Source organism: Micromesistius poutassou (genome assembly GCF_964030765.1).
Source record: "Micromesistius poutassou genome assembly, chromosome: 10".
In the NCBI taxonomy this organism is placed as follows: domain Eukaryota; kingdom Metazoa; phylum Chordata; class Actinopteri; order Gadiformes; family Gadidae; genus Micromesistius; species Micromesistius poutassou.
Window position 1 is genome coordinate 6,947,226 of NC_140280.1, and position 21,207 is coordinate 6,968,432.

The 21,207-nt window shown below is 45.6% G+C and overlaps 2 protein-coding genes across 4 annotated transcripts in view; one reads left to right on the forward strand and one right to left on the reverse strand.

Moving 5' to 3' along the window:
• Nucleotides 1-8,876, forward strand: part of LOC311354807 (calpain-5-like) — a 14,797-nt gene extending 5,921 nt beyond the window's left edge. For both annotated transcript variants that reach the window (XM_084474667.1, XM_084474668.1), the window contains exons 6-13: nucleotides 1,610-1,800; nucleotides 2,421-2,498; nucleotides 2,738-2,933; nucleotides 3,236-3,358; nucleotides 6,220-6,422; nucleotides 6,796-6,917; nucleotides 7,376-7,512; nucleotides 8,040-8,876. In XM_084474667.1, the coding sequence (XP_084330793.1) occupies nucleotides 1,610-1,800; nucleotides 2,421-2,498; nucleotides 2,738-2,933; nucleotides 3,236-3,358; nucleotides 6,220-6,422; nucleotides 6,796-6,917; nucleotides 7,376-7,512; nucleotides 8,040-8,222 (1,233 nt within the window). In that variant the 3' untranslated portion in view covers nucleotides 8,223-8,876. The remainder of the gene's footprint in view (nucleotides 1-1,609; nucleotides 1,801-2,420; nucleotides 2,499-2,737; nucleotides 2,934-3,235; nucleotides 3,359-6,219; nucleotides 6,423-6,795; nucleotides 6,918-7,375; nucleotides 7,513-8,039) is intronic.
• A 152-nt stretch (nucleotides 8,877-9,028) lies between these two features.
• Nucleotides 9,029-21,207, reverse strand: part of LOC311354809 (serine/threonine-protein kinase PAK 3) — a 29,834-nt gene continuing 17,655 nt past the window's right edge. For both annotated transcript variants that reach the window (XM_084474670.1, XM_084474669.1), the window contains 10 exons: nucleotides 19,416-19,619; nucleotides 18,304-18,478; nucleotides 17,741-17,804; nucleotides 15,887-15,935; nucleotides 15,541-15,653; nucleotides 15,107-15,224; nucleotides 13,982-14,081; nucleotides 12,907-13,103; nucleotides 12,640-12,777; nucleotides 9,029-12,008 (listed from right to left, as the gene is read on the reverse strand). In XM_084474670.1, the coding sequence (XP_084330796.1) occupies nucleotides 11,919-12,008; nucleotides 12,640-12,777; nucleotides 12,907-13,103; nucleotides 13,982-14,081; nucleotides 15,107-15,224; nucleotides 15,541-15,653; nucleotides 15,887-15,935; nucleotides 17,741-17,804; nucleotides 18,304-18,478; nucleotides 19,416-19,619 (1,248 nt within the window). In that variant the 3' untranslated portion in view covers nucleotides 9,029-11,918. The remainder of the gene's footprint in view (nucleotides 12,009-12,639; nucleotides 12,778-12,906; nucleotides 13,104-13,981; nucleotides 14,082-15,106; nucleotides 15,225-15,540; nucleotides 15,654-15,886; nucleotides 15,936-17,740; nucleotides 17,805-18,303; nucleotides 18,479-19,415; nucleotides 19,620-21,207) is intronic.

Genomic DNA, 21,207 nt, shown 5'->3' on the forward strand with positions numbered 1-21,207 from the left:
GGTCGATTAGTTGATTGGTCGACTGGTTCGTCTATCGGCCGATCGGTTGATCAATCAGGCGATTGATTGATCGATAAGTACTTGGTTTTCAAGAAAGCTATTATTATTATTAGGTGCCAAGCACAAAGTGCGAGGCAACCTCTTGTAATTCTTAGTTTTATTATTTTTATTCCGACGCGTTTGACTTACACAGCCTAACACCTCTACAGCTGTAGTAAGTTTGATAAAAAGTGTGCGAGCGGTAGGGTTGTGTAAGGTCATGAAAGTTTGTTCGCCTATCACCAGATCCAAGCTGAGGCTATTCCATAACTGTCAGTTATGTTATTTTTAAGGTGTGTCAAGGAAATGGTTCCAAGGGACGGTTGATGGTAGCTACCACATGAGGTCATAGTTACTAATTAGGTTATGGCAACACCATGGTTGTAAGTCATACATCTCCCATGATAATTGCTTAATTATCATGCTTGGCATGATAATTGTCAGTTTTGTTCTTTGTAAGGTGTGGCGAGGAAAGTACCTGTTGGATAGGTTGGTTACTTTTAGTAAGCAGAGAACCATTCTGCCAACCATTCTGCTAGGGCATGGCATCGAAATGGACGTGGCCTGTGACTAAAATCACCACAGTTCATAGACTCAATGGTTGATTTGAGCGGGACCAACTTAGTGGCCGTTGGGGACCAAAGTTCCAACTGTTCAAGTAAGATGAAGTCAATTGATTGAAATTGAAATTTAACTTAATGCCAAAAGGCAAGGTTAACTTAACCCAATCATCATCAAACTGAAAATGCAGACTTTGGACGGCCATATTTTCTGACCCCTTCTACAGTCATGAAATCTTGTAGACATTTGTCTCTCCTAATGTTGAGCACATTTTCCTAGGAAACCAAGAACCTGTAACAAAATGGTGGCTGCACGTCCAAATTAGCCCAATCAATGTTAGGTGACTAAAGGCGGGGTTAACTTGAGTCAATCATCGCACAAAATAAGTACTTAAAGAAGCATAGGTCAAGAAACTTTAAAGACTCATAACTCCTCAGCCTTTTGACGTACCGTCATGAAAGTTTGTTCGCCCATCACCAGATCCAAGCTGAGGCTTTTCCAGTGTTGTCAACCGTATGCAAACAAAAAAGGTATTAATTGTATTCGTCAGGGTCTTATGGTCTGCGTCATGGTCTTAATGGTCTGTCAGGGTCTTATGGTCTGCATCAGGATTTTAATGGTCTATCAGCCATGGTCTGCATCAGGATTTTAATGGTCTATCAGCCATGGTCTGCATCAGGGTTTTAATTGTCAGAATTCTTAATGGTTTATTGGTTGGCATTAGGCTTGGCACCGTAAAATGTTAATTATTATTATTATTATTATTATTATTATTATTATTATTATTATTATTATTATTATTAGCTATTAGTTATTTAAGACTTTTAACATTGGTAACTTTGGATGGCCATTTTTCATTATTATGAGACTTTGTAAACTAAATGAGAAATCCAAAATGAATTAGTTAATCATTAATAATAAATAATTAATTGAACTGTTGTGGCATTTCACGCTTTTTAACATACTTGTGGGCCGGGCTTAGCTTTCTGACTTTGCTAACTTTATCCAGGCATCACCAAATGAGATTGAGTTGAAGATGGCCAATGGGCTGGTGAAGGGCCACGCCTACTCTGTGACGGCTGTGAAGAGGGTGCGCTTGGGCCACGGGCTGGTCGCCTACTTCAAGAATGAGACCATCCCCCTGATCCGCATGAGGAACCCCTGGGGCAAGATCGAGTGGAGGGGAGACTGGAGTGACAGGTGAGGTCGACCACTCCTGGAGAGACAGGGGGGCGGGGTCGATAAAAAAGTCATGTTGAGTGGTTTAGTGAAGGTGAAAGACATTGATTAAAATAGACCATTTCCATTTTAAGGAAGAGGATAAGGGCCACATGCGATCAGAATTCTGACTTTAAACTCAAGAAAAATAATAAAAAATAACCTGCTTACATCCGACTTCTTCGGTCAGTGTGCGGTTCCCGTTTATGTTGCAAAATGACAAACAGATAGCCTGTAAGGAAATTCCCTCCTTTATCCTGTGAGATTTAGCCTGTGAGTTAAAGTCTGAATTTTGACTTTAATCTCAGAACTCAAAAACAATTCACATGATGTGGCCCTTATCCTCTTTCGTCTAATTTTTATGAGAATGTAGGCCTACGTCATTAAAATGCTCAAGTTATAATTAAACATTGAGAAAACAGAAAGAAATATAGTTTACAATTATAATCCTAATGTACTGACACAAAATCAATGGAATGGCCCTCAGTGTTACCTGAAACCATGATATCGTGCTGTATAAATCAATATGATATAGGATTGTTTGATTCATTTATCTTTTACATATGGATGACTGATTGATGAACTTTTATTTTGCCATGCAGTTCTGACCAGTGGAAGACGGTGGGGGACATGGAGCGAGCCAACCTGGGCATCACGGTGGAGGACGACGGAGAGTTCTGGTGCGCTCCATCTACTTTGTATTTACGTCACGCTTTTATTTTGAAATGTACCAAGTAGGATAGCTGAAGTGATTCGAGGTTGTGATTCGGTCAGAGGTTGTGTTTTGGTCAGGGGTTGTGATTCGGTCAGTGGAGGTGATTCGGTCAGTGACGGTGGTTTGTTCAGGTTGATCCCTGTAGACCAACCGGGTGTCTCTTGTATGCTTCTTCACACCTGCGTCCCCCCCCCCCCCCCCCAGGATGGCCTTCACAGACTGGTGTAAGCACTTCACGGACACCGACGTCTGCCGCCTCATCAACACCTCGGTGGTGAGCCTGCAGAAGACCTGGCACGAAGTGATGTATCATGGGAGCTGGACCAAACACGCCGAGCCGCTGAGGAACCGCTGCGGCGGCTGTGCCAACCACAAAGCTACCTTCCTGCAGAACCCGCAGGTGTGTGTGTGTGTGTGTGTGTGTGTGTTTGTGTTTGTGTGCACGCATGAGATTGCACACATGAGTGCACACATGAGATTTATTGGCCGATATCAGTATTCTCGCAGTTGCACTAGGCCAAAGCTGATACACTCTTTGGTGGTGGAACCAAGAAAACCACACAGGATTAAAATGATCAGTGGAAAATCTTAGCAGTTATTATATGGGACTGCGAAACAGGATGATAAATATATAAATATACACCAGCTTGGCTCATAGGGTTGTGTTTTTTCTAACTGTACTTAAATGTGTTTGTCCTTCAGTACCTGTTTGACGTGACGAAGGAGGAAGACGAGGTTCTGATCTCCTTGCAGCAGAGAGACATGAAGATCCACAGACAGTTCGGCCAGGGGGAGAACCTCTATGTCGGCTTCTGTGTGTTCAAGGTAAGGCCGACGCGTCATGTTTACGTCTAATCCCCCGCTGGGGAAACTCCAAACACCATTACGAAATGGAGAGATGGCCAAACATGAAGCCCAACATGTGGTGGGGAAGTGTTGTGATATCTTAAGAGCGTTTTCTAGGATGTAGTGTTGTTGGTTAATGCCGCTTCAAAGCAAGGAAACAAATGTATTTAGGAGTTGTTTTTTTCATCGATACACTATAGTGTTGTTTGCTCATACACGAGCACGAGTTAGAGTTACAAAAGTTTTTTGTACAGCTGTAACATTTTAAATTGGACATGGAAAACAATGGATAATGGTCTAGACATGTTGGGACTAGTCCAGTCAAAGCGTGTAGAAGGTAATTTTAATAAACATCTCCAAAATAAGCATTTGAGTGCTACAATGTTTGTCTGGGCTTTGCGCCATTGGTCCAATATTCATATCACATCAAATTGATTCAGGGGGGATGCATTGTGCTCTCCCAGAAGACAGATGGATTTGGCAGCATTTTGTGTTCCCAAACTGTTTGCTGAACAAACACAGACCACTGGCCGGTATTTCGAATCACACTCATACAGATTGTAACATGATTGTTTTTTTATCAGAAAAGGAAACCTCATATTTCAACCAGTTCCAAATGATTCTATACAAACAGTGCCCTTGGCCCAGCATATTGTTTTAAGCTCAATAACGGCAAAAAGAAATACAGGTTTAAAAGGACTGCTCCTTTGAAAAAACTGTTTGACCATCTATATAAAGACTCAAGAGACGTGGAGTTTCCCACATTATTATACTTTTATCTCTGAATCTCTTGAGATTCAACTTAATACTTGGTACAGCTCAGAAGAAATAATATTCATTAAATGGGTGAGTGTGTATGCCAACCTGGATTACTTTTTCCAAATATTGTTTTGACCAGTGCTTAAAATATCAAAGTATAGATCTAGTATGAGTCATAATTAAAAACAGATGAAGCCATAGGATTGATGGATATCAGCAGCAAGTCCCATTCAGAAAGCACACACAGTCACACAGAAACACACACACACACACACACACACACACACACACACACACACACACACACACACACACCCTTGGTTTTACATGCTAAATGTGGACCGTACCTACATTTGAATCAATATCATTGCAATATTAATCCACTCTTTGTCAGGGAAGTTCATTGGTTATTCTTTTTAAAACAACCCTTCAATACAAACACAAGAACAGGACCTCAGTAGTCTTCATAGGCTTAAAGGCTCACCAGGCCCCCATGTGACTGGCTTCTTTGATTTGAGATATGGGACTTGGCGGGCATGGAGCTGGTTATGTTCACTAACACCATGTGGGCTGTTATCAGCTCTGTGGAGGTTGTATGTGTAAGTCCAGTTAGTGGAGTTGGAAAAGTCGGGCAGTGACCCTCTCTGTATTGAACCCTAGAAGAGATGTTGTGGAAGGTCAATGTTCACAAACATCCTGCTGTGTCCCATCCCATGTGTTTACAGAGTATAGGGCTTATCACAATGCAATGACTGCTGCCATTTTGGGAGCATAGGAGCATTGTAAATGTAGTTATTATGTTGGTTGTAATATTTATTTGCTTAATGCTTTGTTATCAAATCTTACAATTATTTATATCATGAGAAGAAATTGTTATGTTTGAAAGTGCCAAAACTTCTCATGTGAGACTTCAGCGAACAACGTTTTCATAAGCCTAACGGTATGTTGACGTTGAATCCCTCACTGCAGTCCTTAAAATGACCTGAATATGAGGTGGGAAAATAGAGATTACCTCTCCCTGAGAACCCTCAATAGTCCTCAACCCTGGGCTGAATCACCATCATTTTCTCTCTTTTGCTCTCGCCTGTGTCTCACATTGATTATCTGTGAGTCAAATCAGACAACTGTGAACAGATCCCTCTAGAAAACAGCCCTACAAGCACACGTTTCAACACGAAGCCAGCACCACGCCAATTCATATTAGTGAAACAGTGTTGTAATGGGGGTTCATATCTGGGGTGATGGTCAGAGGAGAGTTCCTCCACTGATTAGACTGAAGGCGAGAAGGTGAAAAAAAGAGAGGAAAAGAACTGGCACTGGGAGCTGTCTGCAGCTATTTCTGGCCAGAGAGAGAGAGAGAGAGAGAGAGAGCGAGAGAGAGAGAGATGTGCACTGGTGTGGAAAAGGACTGGGTCACTATGAGGTCACAGGACCAGAGACCAGACTCATATCGAACCTATAGAACCACGTATAAAAGTGGTCCCCAAATCAGATTTGGAAGATCTGATTCCATGTACAGTGCGCAGAAAGTAGAATTAATTAAACACATTATATGTCCAACACAAGTCATCTCACAACAGCATCGAGGTGGTGTTCCCCTTCCTGCCACTGGGGGGCAGTCCACTGAGGTGCATACAACTACGTTCACAACATCACTTCACCTCCATTCACTGCATGAATGTAACCCGAACCAGGATGTGTTGGACAAGCCATTGTTATTTCCAGGCTAAAGGAATTCGATTTTGAAAGCTTGAATGAAATAATTATTCTGGGTCTATTACACGAAGGCTATACAACGTTACGAATAATGGACCCTGAGTTAGATCTAAAATCGAAATAGGCCTACTGTCAGTTCATTCAAGACTATTACTTTATGTTTCAATGAGAAGAAAGTCTGTTTTAGTTTGTTTTATTAGGATTTGATGTTGACTCATCATTTTATTTAAGCACTGAAGCCAAATTAAGTCTTCAGAAAAACATTTTTACAGTTCCTTCCTAAAATGAACCATATCCCTCTATCATCTTTGACCCATTTTGACTGCACAATCGCTTGCATTGTTCTTTTATTCCCCTCTAAAAAGGTGGAAGAGAACAGGAAATATCGCATGCATGACGTCTTGACCCAGAAAGTCGTGGAGACGTCCGCGTACATCAACGCGCGCACCGTGTTCAAGCGCTGCATGCTCACCAGGGGGCGATATGTCCTCTTCCCCACCACCTTTAAACCACAGATCCTGGGCGAGTATATGATCCGCGTTTTCACCGACGTGGACTCGAATTGCAGGTAAATGTGCACCAGGTGACTTAACTAAAAGGTCTCTGTAAGTCAATCTCTACAATTAGCAGTATGTGTTGTGAAATGAATGACTTGGGTTGACATTGAAATGATAGATGCAATACACTTCTTAGCTTCTGGTGAAGAATTAATGGAATTTGACCATTACTGATGGAAAGGAGTCTCTTAGCTATCCAAGTAATCTCCAAGTCTATCTTGATGTTTAAATGGTATCTTAATTAACCTATACATGTACTTTCTAACATTTTCACTGCCCACCCAGGACTTGATGAATAAAAAGTACTTGAAGGAATAAATAATTATTCCTGCCAATTATTTAGGCCTTTACTTATGGCAGCATTATTCTCTGCATTCCCCCCAGGGAGCTGACTGAAGACAAGCCCAGGCCGCGGTGCTGGAGTGCCTTCGTGGGCTACCCCCAGCTGGTCACCCACGTCTACGTGCATGCAGCCGAGGGCCTGGAGAACCAGGACAACCCTGGAGGTCAGGGCTCATTCTGGGCAACTTCTCTGTCATGGTGCATGCACTGGGAGTAGACCAGTGGCTCGCAGCCTTGGGGGGCGGACCCCACACACGCAGATGGAAACGGACCCCCCATATGCAGATTCTGACTTATTATAAGCACTAGATATTTGATGATACTTTTTTGGTTCTCAAAAATGTTTGAAAGTCTTAAAGATATTTTTTATACGAACAGACTGTATGCCATAGCCACAGCATTGAGCAAACCACGCCGAAACACTTTCACTGGTCGCAGGGATATCACTGACACACGCTGAGTAAAACAACAATGTTAAAACAACAACGTGTGGCGAATAAGATGCACGTTTTTGTTGCAAGACTTTTCTGCGATAAAACACAAGGTCACCAGCCTAAACCGGTTGGGAACCACTGGGGTAGGACATTGTTGTCACCTGACACCTGTCATACTTCCTGTGTAGGAGCCGACCCTTACGTCATCATCTCCTGTGAGGGCCACTCTGTGAAGTCGGTCACCCGCAAGAACACGCTGGCACCAGAGTTTGAGACCATGGCCATCTTCTACCGGAAGAATCCAAGGAAACACCTCACTATACAGGTGAGATGGGGGTGGGTGGTGAAGTGGGAGAGCAGGTGGACTCCCAGCTGGGTTAGAGTAGGCATCCTACAGCTCATGCTCCTTTATATATATATATATATATATATATATATATATATATCCTTTATAGCTGAATGAATCTGTAATTCACTGCTAAATTAGTAAATAGTAAATAAGATGTCTCTTAGCTGTTGGGCTAGGTCCCAAGAACAAATAATTGCATTCTTATGCCTTTGTATCATAATTCTCAGCTGTCTGTTGAATCTAAAAAAAAACATTTGCCATATCGGCATCATAAAATATTGATTAATGGTGTTTGTTAACACAAACATGTGGTTGGGATTAGAATGAACTAATGAATCATCCGTAACAGATTGACACACTTAAATCTGAGCCCGAAACCCCCCAGAAAAGAGGAGGCTGCTCAAACCCTCTCTGAATGAATGTGTCTCCACCCCTAATCCTCTTGACGACCTCCCCACCTGTCGGTGCTGTGCTGTGTCGGTTCTCCCCCCGGGGCTGTGAAGGTGTGGAACAGCAACGCGGTGAAGGACGAGTTCCTGGGCCAGGTGGTCCTGACGGGCGCCGTCAAGGACACCACCGAGCCCCAGAGGCTCAAGCTGAGGAAGAGGGGCCGCAACATGGCCGACGAGATGCCCGGCACCATCAGCCTGCGCATCGCCACCTCCACACAGCTCCTCGACATGTAACCACGGCAACTGCCGGTGCCCCCCCCCACCGCCCACCGCCCATCGGATCGCGTCATGACCGTGATAGGGATGTTGAGTGTGTTTAAGGACAGAAAAAACAGTTTACAGAAGAATGTAAGAGCCAAGTACAATAATGGTCTCTGATGCTGTTGTGAAGTCTCCAGCCACTCACACAGGACACTTTTGTGCTGTAACCAAGTCTTACACAACGAGTTTACCAAAGTCGTGATTAAAGGGAAACAAAGAAACAAATATTAAACTCCAGAGATATGGGCTGTTTCTGATTAGCTCACACACGTGTGCCCTGTTTGCAGTGTATATTGAGTTCGATTATTATGGGTGTAGAGCTAGCTCTATGACGATGAGACAGCCATTGAATGTGGAGCAGTTTGACCAAAGGGCTTCTTTTGGATTAGCTGTTTGGTAATACATTTTAGTATGAGTGCAATAATAAGATGAACTAACTTACAATCTGAATGTTGATAACTTTACATCACTATTACCAGACAAAGATTCACCATAGAAATCGCTCATACTATACACCTATTCAATAACATATCAAACTGCTTGTAACTGACTTTATGATAATAATGCCACAGTATATGCATACTTTATTATGTACCACTAGATGTCTATGGCACAACACAAACGTCTTTAATATAATGTGAATAAAGCCAATGATTTTTATCTGTATTACAAGAGCTGCCTTTTTTTTTCTCCAAATGAAGCAAGAAGCCCAATAACCACACCAGCCTACACAGGATAGCCAACAAGTAACACTTTTCCTCTTTTTTATTTCGGTCCAGTCCCAAACTGCAATATTTTGTTTGATTTACACTCAAGACACAGTCATGCACAATTCAAAGTTCAAAAAGTCTATTGCTTCAACCACAATTAAAAATAGTTTATCCAAAACCCCACTTTCCCGCCAGTTTCTTCTTAAAGGGGAGGGGAAAAGGCCTGCTGAACAAAGCCGATGAATCAGCAGTTTTAACAAAGCTAGACAATATCCGAGTAGTAATGATAATAATAATAATAATAATTTAAAAAGAAACATTTTTTTGTTTTGTTTTCGTTGCGTTCTCTTGATACACATTAATAGAGGAGTCGTCACACCACGTGTACTGGTTCACACATTCAGAAGATAGGAATGTACAGGCGTCACCACGGTAACCAGATGCACAAGTCCGTCGGCCCCCGATTAAAGTTCATCCTTTGTGCTCATCGTTGAGACCTGTACATGGGCAGAGGGTCCAGATGTCCCAAGACAAGCTACGTAGCATGTAGCTCTCTGTTGGGCAGACTTCACCAACCCGCTAGCATACGTACACATATGCAAACACTCCCGGGGGAAAGACCGCGTGACGAAACAATGACGTTTTTGATTCCGACGAGAAAAGACGGCTCGTGCCTCCTTTCCTTTTCCTCTTTTTTTTCAGTTTCCAGGGTGCAAAACATTGAAAGATACATACCATATAGCAACCTGAATATTGTCAATTTAAGTTACATAATTCTGAAAAAAAGGGATTTCCCTTGTCATATTTACATACATACATACATATCCTAACAATCTTTACCCTATTGGAAGATGAAATATAATTTACAGTTGGTTGTTGTTTTCCTCATGCACGTCCTTCCTGCTGGACTTGCTCCTGCGTCTGGAGAGGGAGTCGTGTTCTAGTGCAGGTTGAGGTAGCCCCCCCACCCCTCTCACACACATGCACGCGCACAGACACACACTCACACTCACACATACCCATACGCACAGAAAATGCCCAACTAAGCTAATTGTAATATTGACACAGTTTATAGTTGACTTATATACATAGAGAGGAGTCACCACATATTATTGGGGTTCAGTTATACTAATAAGTTTTCCTTCCATTTGCTTGTTAAGACTAGTACCAGTTTGAACCAAAGGGGACCACGCCCCCTGCAGGCGAGGGTCCGACAGTACACCATGTATGTACGAACGTCTGGCTACGCGTGACTACTTTAAAGACGGGACTACAATCATAAAAAAACATGGCACTCACTACTTCAACAACCACTGACTTCCTCTCATGGTCACTGCCAGATGTCCCGCCCAATTTACAGAAACACACACACACACACACACACAGGAACAGACATTAAACTACGTCCAAGCTACAGCTCACGTACAACAAACCGAGAGAGGATAGGGCACCGGAGCACAAGAGGCCACGTAGTAAACTCTGAGAGGTCATTGGACGAATGCGTTGTCTTTGAAGGCCGTACCATCCTAGCCAGGGTAACAGATGTGTGGTAAGGTTCTCTGAAACCTCAGGACTCGCCTGCACAGCTTTTCAGCCAAACAACAGTTTTTGTAAATGATTGGACCACTGGTTTGAAGGATAGTAAGTTGTAATGAAGGGGGACAGAGCTTGACTTAACCCCGTATCTTTAAAGCCGGCTTGTGGGGACCGAGCAGATAACTCTCCATTTCTTACCCTTAGTAGAGAAAAACTGGAATTATCTGGTGGGTAATGCACAGCGTTGTGTATACCCCGGGGATGAGGTTGAAATACTTGCACTCAAAAGGGTGACGTAACAATTTTACGAGGTCCATATGTGACCCATATGTGATGTATACTCGCAATTCACAAACCTGAAAGTCATTTCTAGATGGAATTCCTCCATCCCCATTCCTCTTACATCAGTACTTCCATCTAGTCTAGTAGGATCTATTGGCTAAATCAATAGGCGGCCGTTTTGGCAGAATCCGGACATAAAATGATATTGCCGTAGTTACCACATATGATGAGTTGTTTCAGTTGTCCGAATGTCTTAATTAAATTTAAAAAAGCTATCTAGAGAATCTAGGTCAACGTCGGTGAACTCCAGTGAGCCCCATCCTCGAGGATGACTCAAAGGAGGAAACACTCATCTTCAAGAGATACGCGTCTCACTAAACGACAAACCCCCGCCGCCAACACACACACGTGCGCCGTCACGCACAAATACCGCACGCACAAATACCGCACGCACATGCACACGCCCCTGGGATGATGAGGGTTTTCTAGAGGATGAACACTCTTGATCCAGAGTCATGCAGGCAAACATTGCGTTCAGTCTCTCAGTCTCTCTCTCTCTCTCTCTCTCTCTCTCACTCGCTCCGAGAGAGCCGGCAACACTGTGAAGGAATCCTCAACGCTATTGGCTCCTCCGATTCCTCCTCCCTCCCAAAGAAAACCACAAAGGAAAATGGAACACACCCATTTTGGTTTGTAGGGCAAACTCTATTCTCCAGAGGAGAGCATGTAGGACACAAGCAAGGACATGTGCGGTACGTTTCTGCACATACAACATAACACGTGAGAACACGCACACACACACACACACACACACACACACTCGAGATGGACCGCTGTACACGCACAGAGCATGGGAAGCCATGAACCAGGAAGCAGTGTCTCTCAGCAGCGGCTGATTGGCTACAAGGCCGCGTGTCCGTCCTTCCTCATTGGAGGGGGGTGGTGGGGGGGAGCCGGTGATGGACGGCCCATCCTTGTGCTGTCTCTTTAAAGTCTGATCACCCGTCTCTTTGGGCTCTGTCACGTCAACCAAGCACACACGTTACCCCCACTCCCCTCATACACACACGCACGCACACGCACACGCACACGCACACATTAGAGGCAAGGTTCCAGCTTTGGGTGAGGACTATGGCTCCCACTAGCGGCTGCTGTTCTTTATGGCTTCCTTGGCGGCTACAATCAGGGGCGTCAGGCTGGATAGAGGCTTGGCTAACTTCAGGAAGGAATGCTGAAAAAACGAAAGAAGGGTCAGGTTTAATATAAACACATGACATGTTATCATTTCATTCGACTGCTGTGTGTTGTGTTACAGCGAGCTGGATGTCATAAAAAGGAGCTTGCTCCTGCCTAAGGAGGCCTGGTGTCAAGGTAGTTACTGCTTTTGGGGCTCAAACCCAGATCTTTTGGGTTGGGTGTGAAACACCCCTCATCCACTAGGCTATCCTTACAGAACCGGCTTTGAAGTCGTCGTTGGAAAGTGTTAGGAAAACGGCAGGCACTTTGAAAAGAATACCCGGCAGGAGATTGGATGAACCATCCGTCTCACCATCCATCACTATCTATCTATCTATCTATCTATCACTCTGTCTATCATGTAGATCGTTCCTCATAGGACGCTAATTGGTTCGAACCACCGTGGTTCCGCCACAAGCGCATAACTTGAAGCCTGGCAAGACGGATTCTGGCGTGAGCCTGCTCCTGCAAAACCCGGCTGTTTCGCAGGGTAAAGATAATCTTACTCAAGGTATTTGTGTGATAACGGCTAAGGCCTGAAAAGTACATTCAATAAAGGGAGATGCTGATGCTTCCGCTGCCGCTGTTCCACACTGTGAAGGAGTGACGGGGGAGGAGGCCGTTACCTGGAGCAGGTCCTTGGCCGACCCCCTGCGGTCCACATCCATCTCCAGGCAGCGGTTCAGGAAGTCCCTGAACACGGACGTTAACCTCTCGGGGTTCTGCAGCTCTGGCGTCCCATTGGTGGCGATCAGGTACAGAGCCTGTGCCAATCAGAAATGCGGCAAGAAAAAGAATGTGTCATGTGGGGTGCATCTGGAGTCCATGTCCGGTCCGGCATGTTGCAGGGGAAGCCCCGTGGAGGAACGTCTGTGATGCCTCTGTGGACCTACCCTGAGCGGGTTCTCGTTCAGGTAGGGCGGCTCCCCCTCCACCATCTCTATGGCCATGATGCCCAGGGACCAGATGTCCACCTTGGGCCCGTAGGCCTTGCGGGTCACCACCTCTGGAGCCATCCAGTAGGGAGTGCCCACCATCGTACTACGCTTGTTCTGCTCCGGAGTGATCTGGGCGCAGAAGCCAAAGTCGGCTGCAGAGGGAAAGAGAGAGAGAGAGAGAGAGAGAGATAATGGAATAATATGTTTTAGTATATGCTACACGTGAACCTCCTAAGATGGCGCAATTTGATTAGTTCGCTATCTCTTGATATTGGGCAATATCCCATGATTGAGATCTCAAACTCGGGATATTGTTTTCATTGCACGTGACGGCCGCTCGTCACGCTAATAAAAACAAATACACCGCTAATGTAGTAGTGTGTAATGTGTAGTATATACTAAAACAATTCTTCAGCTCAGGCTCCGTGAATAGTGGGGAATAGCCCCCTCAACCTTCGGTGGCTGTTCCCCACTATTCACTTCGCCTTTGGCGAATAATTGTTAAATATTATGATTTGCCATGGTGCTCTAGAAAAGTTATCAGTATAGGGTGAAGGATGCTAAGGAAAAGTAGGTATAACGTTCAGGTGGCCAGCACCATAGCTCCCTGCCTCTGACCTTATCTTATATCTCCGTCCCGGGACGGAGACCGGGACTGCTGTCTCCGAGTAACAGCGCCTTCTTTCAGATGAGACGAGATTAAACCAAGGTCATGACTCCCTGTGGCCACTAAAAATCCCATGGCACTCGTCCACAAGAGCAGGGGGTGCTAATCCCGGTGTCCTGGCCCAGTTCCCACCCGGGCTCTTGTACCAACATGGCCGCGTAATCATCCTCACGTCTCTAGTATGGGGATGATTAGGTCCAGTATAGTTTCACACTTCACCTCTCAACCGGAATCCACCACCCCCCCCGTTCAGATGCCATCTCAGCATCGTTCCACATGACCAATTTAAACGAGACATCCCTACTGAGAGCTGTGCATTAAAGTGTCAGTGTCCTCTTGATAATGGTTTGTGGTTTGACTTACTGAGCTTGACGGAGCCATCCATGCCCAGCAGGATGTTGTCACTCTTTATATCTCTGTGGATCACCTGGTTGGAGTGCAGGAAGTCCAGCGCTTGAAGACACTGCCCAGGGGAAAACCGATACAGGAACAAGGTATTATTAAGAGCTAACCAACCTCGAACAGTATGGTTCAGGTGTGAAGTTGATACTGTGTTGTTTTTTTCATTTGATTTTGTCAGCGTTCATAATGGACTTTGTTATTGAACCCAACACTGGTTCACCGCCTCGCGGTCGAGCCGTTAGCTTGTCTGCTGAACATAAAATCGGAGGGAAACTCACAACCACAACTTCCTTGTTGCAGACAATAATAATGGAGCAACAACAACTCGTGTGGTCTTGGATTTCTTCATTTTGCTGTGGTGTCATCCAAATAAAAAAATAACCCCATTTCCACCATGCCACTGAATCGTTTAAATACCTCCATGTTTTTGTGGGTAAGTCACAAACAATTGCAAAGATAATGAGAGGCTGCTCACTGCAGAGCCAGTGGGTGGAGGGACGCCTAGTCCGGCTCCACCTCCATCTAGCTGCAGCCCGGAGTCAGAAGCCCCTCGGGGAGCCACACATCTGGCATCACTGAACAACGCATGTGTGAGTGTCACTGGCAGAAACCACTGCGTTCAAGCGGATCAGAGTTTGCTTGTTCGGTCCTCACCAGAATCCGAATGAGTGTTCACAGCACCCCGAATAACCGTACTATCGGGTCAAACGCTCCAGGGTTCAATGAAATCAAACCAAACAGCTCAGTTGTGAGAGCACCCTTACTATATAGTTAGAAGTGTCTTCCAGTGCATTTCCGATACAACTCGTTAATCATCCGGCTGGTAGGGTGCTCAGGGAGGCCAACAGAGTAATGAGATTAGAACCCAGAACCTTTCGCCTGGGGAGTCAAACACATGAACCACTAGAGTCTAGACTATCCCTGGACAGAGCTGAGGCAAACGGCTGGAATGAAATACACCCATTTGTATGCAAGCGCACACCTGCGTGTCACACTTAAAGCTACGGCCAGCCGGGGCCTCGGCCTTGAAGGGTTAGACTGATGGTGGCGCCGGGTGATGTAGCGGGCTGATCTCGGCCCTCTTACCTCCCGGCAAACGGCGGCGATCTGGCCTTCGTCCATGCAGGTCTCCGTGACGACATCCGTCAACGAGCCTCCCGCGAGGTACTCCATCACCACCCAGAGCTCATCCCCCACCAGGTAGCTGGGGACAGAGACAGGATGAGACAGGGATATAGAGGGGTAGAGCGGGAGAGAGAGACATAGAGAGAGGGTTTGAATGCAGCTTCCCAAAAGCCTCAACTGAATTTAGATTTCTTTGTGATTTATTTGTGCGTTTTTTTCAGGGATCCCAGGGGATTCACTGTAATTGGTTAGGGTCTTTGCTAGGCGTAAGTCATACAGTATGATTGTGGTACTGATATACTGTTTTACTGTGGTGCTCATTTACTGATTGTGCTGAACGCCAACATGGCAGTTTATTCAACGACCGCAGTCCTTGTCACCACGGAGACACTGACCTGTCCAGGTAGTTGACTATGTTAGAGTTTTTATTTTCCCTCATGACTAAGATCTCGTTGATGATCAGTTCCTTCTTGGGCTGCTGCTGCAGGTTCATCTGCTTGATGGCCACCTGGAGGGAACAGAGGAAGAGACGAACAGTAGGCAGGGTTAGATAGATGGATGGATGGATGGATGGAGGGATGGATAGGTAGATCGATAGATCGATAAGGGATACAATCAGTCGCTCTGAACTGTAGAGTTTAGGGAGAGTATGACCGTAATGGGTTAGGGTTAGCGGCACGAAAGGGTTAGTATGGGTGCTAGGATGAATTGGTTGGGGTTGATATGAAGGGGTAAGGTTACCTCCTGTCCTGTGGCGATGTCAATAGCAGTATACACGGTCCCTGAAGCTCTGAAAGAACCACAAAGAGCATCACATTTAACACATATTATCAGAAAACAAAACACATATGATGATGATGATGATGATGAAGATGATGATGATGATAGTAAAATGGGGTTGTGTGGCTTTCTAAGTTTGTGCAGTGTTTAAATGTGATGTTCTCAAAGCATCATGTATGTGCTGAATAATTTGACAACTTAAATCCTGTAATTACGGTATTAGCTTAGCTCATGATGAAGGTCTGTAATGGAACATGGCTCATCTGCAACAATGTGTGTTTACACCATGTTTCATCTAATCTGAACACACATTTTCTTCATACTGGGCTATCCACCCCCCAGCTCACAGAAATAGTACTAAACCCAGTGACCCATCATATGATTCTATAAAAAGCAGAGATGAAAATAATCTTCCTCGTGTTTTGATTCCTCTTTCTGTAGTGAGCTACATGTTAGCGCTCTGGGCGTGTTTGAGAAAATGAGTTTCGCTTCATCCAAACACTCAGCCTGGCATCTCCTTTTGTTCACGATCTGAGACAAACTACTAAACCGAACATGAAGCATCTTGTTGCTATCGAAGGCTATGTATCTTACTGAGCGAGAGATCTTTTTTTTAAGTTTTGTGTTTAGCAAAGTAAAAGTAATATTAAATATTATAGAAAAAATGTAAGTGACATTGTAAGGCATGGGAAAGACTTAACTTGAATTAAGGCATGGCAAGGAATTAAATTGACTATACATTGCTAAAGTTCTGAAAGACTAAAGAGTATATATATATAAATATATAGGCAGTGTTGGATAAATATAGTATGCTCTGAAGCTAATGCAACTAACCAATCCATTAAAGTCCTGCCGCGACCTCATGGTGTCTGGTTGTAAATCCAGCTACTCTGCATTGACCCTGGGCTTCATTAAAACTTTGATTACGTGTTAACCTTGCAAGGACGTCTGCAATAGCAATGTCTGTGAATAGTTACCCCCACCACACCCCCCCCCCCCCCCCCCCCCATCACCTCGCTCATACATATTAAAGACCACAGCTGATTAAGACACACACACCATATGCATATTCAACCTCTAAAATCAAATCTGGATCCAATTACCCATGTATTAGCAACCTAGGTTTCACTGCGGCTTTCATTGCTGCGCCTACAAGGACGTGGTCCTTCTGTAAGCCTTGAGGAACCTCCAGGTTGAGGCATTGGTTCCTGCAGGTCTGTCTCCATTTCCTGCCATCACACTGTGCCGTCTCTGGTCGTCATGTATAAATGATGAAGGGGGCCTTTTGTTCCATCTGTGCCCAACTCACTTAAGAGTCGGCTCTACCGGAGGTAAGGAGACACGGGAGGAGTGCTCTCCGTAATGCTACCATAGGCGACCGCCATGTGTTTGTTCGGCATGTGTTTTTATTGGAAATGTGCGGTAAAAAGGGTAGAAGAGGGGGATGGAGAGAGAAATGGAGAGAATTTTGAAGAACTGGCTACGAAGAAAATAAATAGAGAAACTGAGGGAAGGAAAGAAAATGTGACGGATGAAATCATTGTGAAACGTGTGAGAGAAAACACCAGAAAGAAAGGGAAAATACAGAGGCGAGACGGAGGAGGACGACGTAAGAGAAACAAGAGAGGAGAGACGAGAAGAGGGAAAGCAGAGAAGAGACACCGAGCTACTCTGGCCTCTGGCCGCTTCTAGATATGGTTCTCGTTTCCTCTACTTCCTGTTCTCATCTTTCAACCGCCCTTGTCCATCTGAACTGCATTCCTATTGCACTCCCGGACAATCCCATGTCTTCTGAGAGGCCTCAGAGAGACTCACCCTTGTCCGATCTTCTCGAAGCGTGTGTACTTCTTTTTGGGATCGCCCACACTCACGATGCTTCCTGGGTACACGAGGAACACAACGTGATTGGTTGAGACTGTGTGCATGTTGATAGGACGATAACACGTGCACACGCACACGCACACACACATACAAGCACACACCGTACATGTATATGTACGTATATGCATGTGTATCTACTGTACATCTTTCCCACATCTTATATTTATTTGAAAGATATTTGATGTTTCAAAATAACACATCCATGATTGATCATGGGAATATATATATATTTTTTTTTTCCCAACTCTATGGCCACAGACACGGATATACCCAGAGCATAAATCCCTGGCTGATGTGGGAAACATGCTGATGTGAAAGCTGGGATTTAACTTTATCCTGCCAGTTATTACTTTCACACAAACGTCCACTCTACACACTCTACACACACACACACAATACACACACACACACAATACACACACACAATACACACATGCAGCCACACGGGTGCAGACGCCACAGCCCCACACACACACACACGTGACTACCGCACGTACTGAGGCGCTCCAAGATCTCCTCGTCCGTCATCTTGGACTTCTTCTTCTGCCGGTCGGTGTGGCGGTACATGGTGTCCGACGTGTTCTCCGGCTGCACCTGGGACTCGGGCGGAGTCACCACCTCCTTCACGGGGCTGGGGGGCTTCACCGGCTCCAGGACGGAGCGCGTGTAGATCTGGAGGGGTGGAGAGGAGGATAGGGACATATCACACACATATGTCACCCCCCCCCACCGGAACCACAATGAGCCAAAATGGCAGCTTGAGCCAATGTGGCCACCTGAGCCAAAATGGCGACGGCAACCCGGGCCACAACGGTAGTCTGAGCCAAAATGGCGGCGGCGGTGGCCTGGGGGCCCTGCCCGTGCCAGGATGGATAGTATTAGTAGTATAGCATAGTCCTGCTGCAGCTTTCGGGGGATGAGTCATCTCTCTGGGAGCCCACCTGCCCTCCTGCCCTGACCTTTTTTAATTCATAATGACTCCCAGCTACACCCCACCCACCCCCCCCCCCCCCCCCCCCACCTCCCCCCTCCACACTACGCCCCCCTCCCTCAGCCCCGATACACAGCAGCACTCCAAACAGCTCCCCCATGACGCTACTTCATCAGTTGACAGCGTAAGCTTTACTGTAGTCAAGTGCAGTGTGTTGTACTTATGTGTGACACACTACAGTGTGGAGTATACTGCAATTCAGGAACCCACTGATTAATTAATGAATGTGTGTGCTTTACTTTATTACACTACACTAAACTGGACTGTACTACACTACAGTACAGAAACTCACTGATTTAGTGGATACTATACGTAAGTGTACTATACTATACTTTGCTACACTGTATTATACTATATTATCATACACTATACTATACTAGAGGTGTGTCTTTTAGAAGTAGTGAAATTATTCCGAATCATAGAAGATAAGGATCACGATTCTTACGTCAATCGATTTTCCCCCCACCACTACACCATGCAATACTAATTGCACTACTAATACTACTAATCACTCACTGATTTGGTCCGGCGTACACAAGCATACTGCACTATAGTTCAGTCACTCACTGATTTGGTCCGGTGTACACAAGCATACTGCACTATAGTTCAGTCACTCACTGATTTGGTGTGCTCCGGTCGCGGCGCGATGACGGGCGGCAGCTCGTCCTCGTCATCCTCCTCCTCCTCCTCCTCTTCCTCCTCCTCCTCCTCCTCGTCCTCCTCTTCGGAGACGGGCGGAGCGATGGGGGGCTCTGAGGCGGAGGTCTTGGCCCCGGCGAGGGTGGAGGTGGCGGTGAGTCTGGAGCTCTGAGCTGGGTGGGTCTGTGAGACGAAACAACCCCGAGATGGTGGCGTGAAACACGAGGTTGTTTAGGAGAGATCAGGTGTACCGACGGTGGTGACCCATCGACCGTGACGTCATCCAGGCATGGCCTTTAACGCTGGTGGTTCGACAACAACAACAACACTCCCGGTAGTCATATTTACTAGACTTTATCTATACCTACCTATAGAGTATGAGTATATATGAGCATTTGAGTATACATTTTTAACAGGGTTACTAGAAGGATACACACACTGAAGCTTAAAGTCAAAAAGCATACATGTATCACAGGAAATCAAGTCAAAACCTAGGGAAAGGTTACCACCACACATTACCTGGGTGCAATACAGGGTTCATGTGTAAGAATAACAATGTGTAAAGATCATAAAACACATTGTGAGCCACAGGTGGTAGTGAGAGTAGCAAGGAAAGTGCAGCGTGATCCGAGAGCTCAGAGTGAACCACAAGTGAAAATAAGTGACAAGTAAAAGAGTGACACGATAGCTCAGCGAAAGCTAACAGCGTTCAAGAGAAAGGGTGCATATCACAGCCGTTTGCCAGCACAACAGCGAAGACGGTCGGTCAGTTCTCATAGAATGAGGACTTGTTAAATGGAAAAGAAAACAGTGTTTGGTCATCGGGGGGTGTTGGAGCGTGCATGCTGCAACATTGCAGTAACGTGCAATGCTTTGGTGCTATGCATTCTATCAATGCGCTGTACACCATTTCAGCTCTGCAGGAACATGATTATTACAGTGCTGAGACACAGTCTGTCATACACACACACACACACACACACACACACACACACACACACACACACACACACGCACACACACACACACACACGCACACACACACGCACACACACACACACACACCACCCCTCCACCACCACCTCCTCCACATCATCTTCACTCGTCTGGGCTCATCCTCCTCTTATGGGCTGGAAACATTTCTTTCCGTTCCCAGTCCTGTCATGCTTAAACGAGGCAGCGGCTTAGTCCTGCTGATTACGGATTAAGGAGAAGTGTCTGGCCAACGTGTCAGAGACGCCTGGCAGGCGGTTGAACCAGGGCCAGGGGGGGGGGGGGGCTAGGCCTGCAGCACCCGGAGTCTCACCTGTCCTTAAAGGGCCCCCATGCCTCCACCAGGTGGGACGCAAGCCCTTTCAAAAGCAGGACTGTACCGACTGCCGTTGGAGCTAGCCACCCCGCATATCTGATCCGACACGCCCAACTTGCCCCATCTTGTGAGGTCACGAAGTTGGGAGATTGTGAGTAATCAACCTCACAGTGGGTGGTGCTATAGGGGCCCTTTAAGCTGTGCGGCGCGGCGTGTCCACTAGGCCTGTGTGTCTGAGATGGTTGTGGTGGCACAGACAGGTTTTTGATGATGTGAGTGACAGTGAAATGAGAATGGAAGCAGATGCATGCAGATGTTTATTGACTGATTGCGCGATTGATGACAAACCCTTTGTTACATGCAACCCACTCCTGACAGGGTGCCTGAGACTCTTCTGTTCAAAGAATGGAGTAGCTGTTTATTTAGTTGGCATTCTAATTCTAGAAATTGCTTTGAACCCTT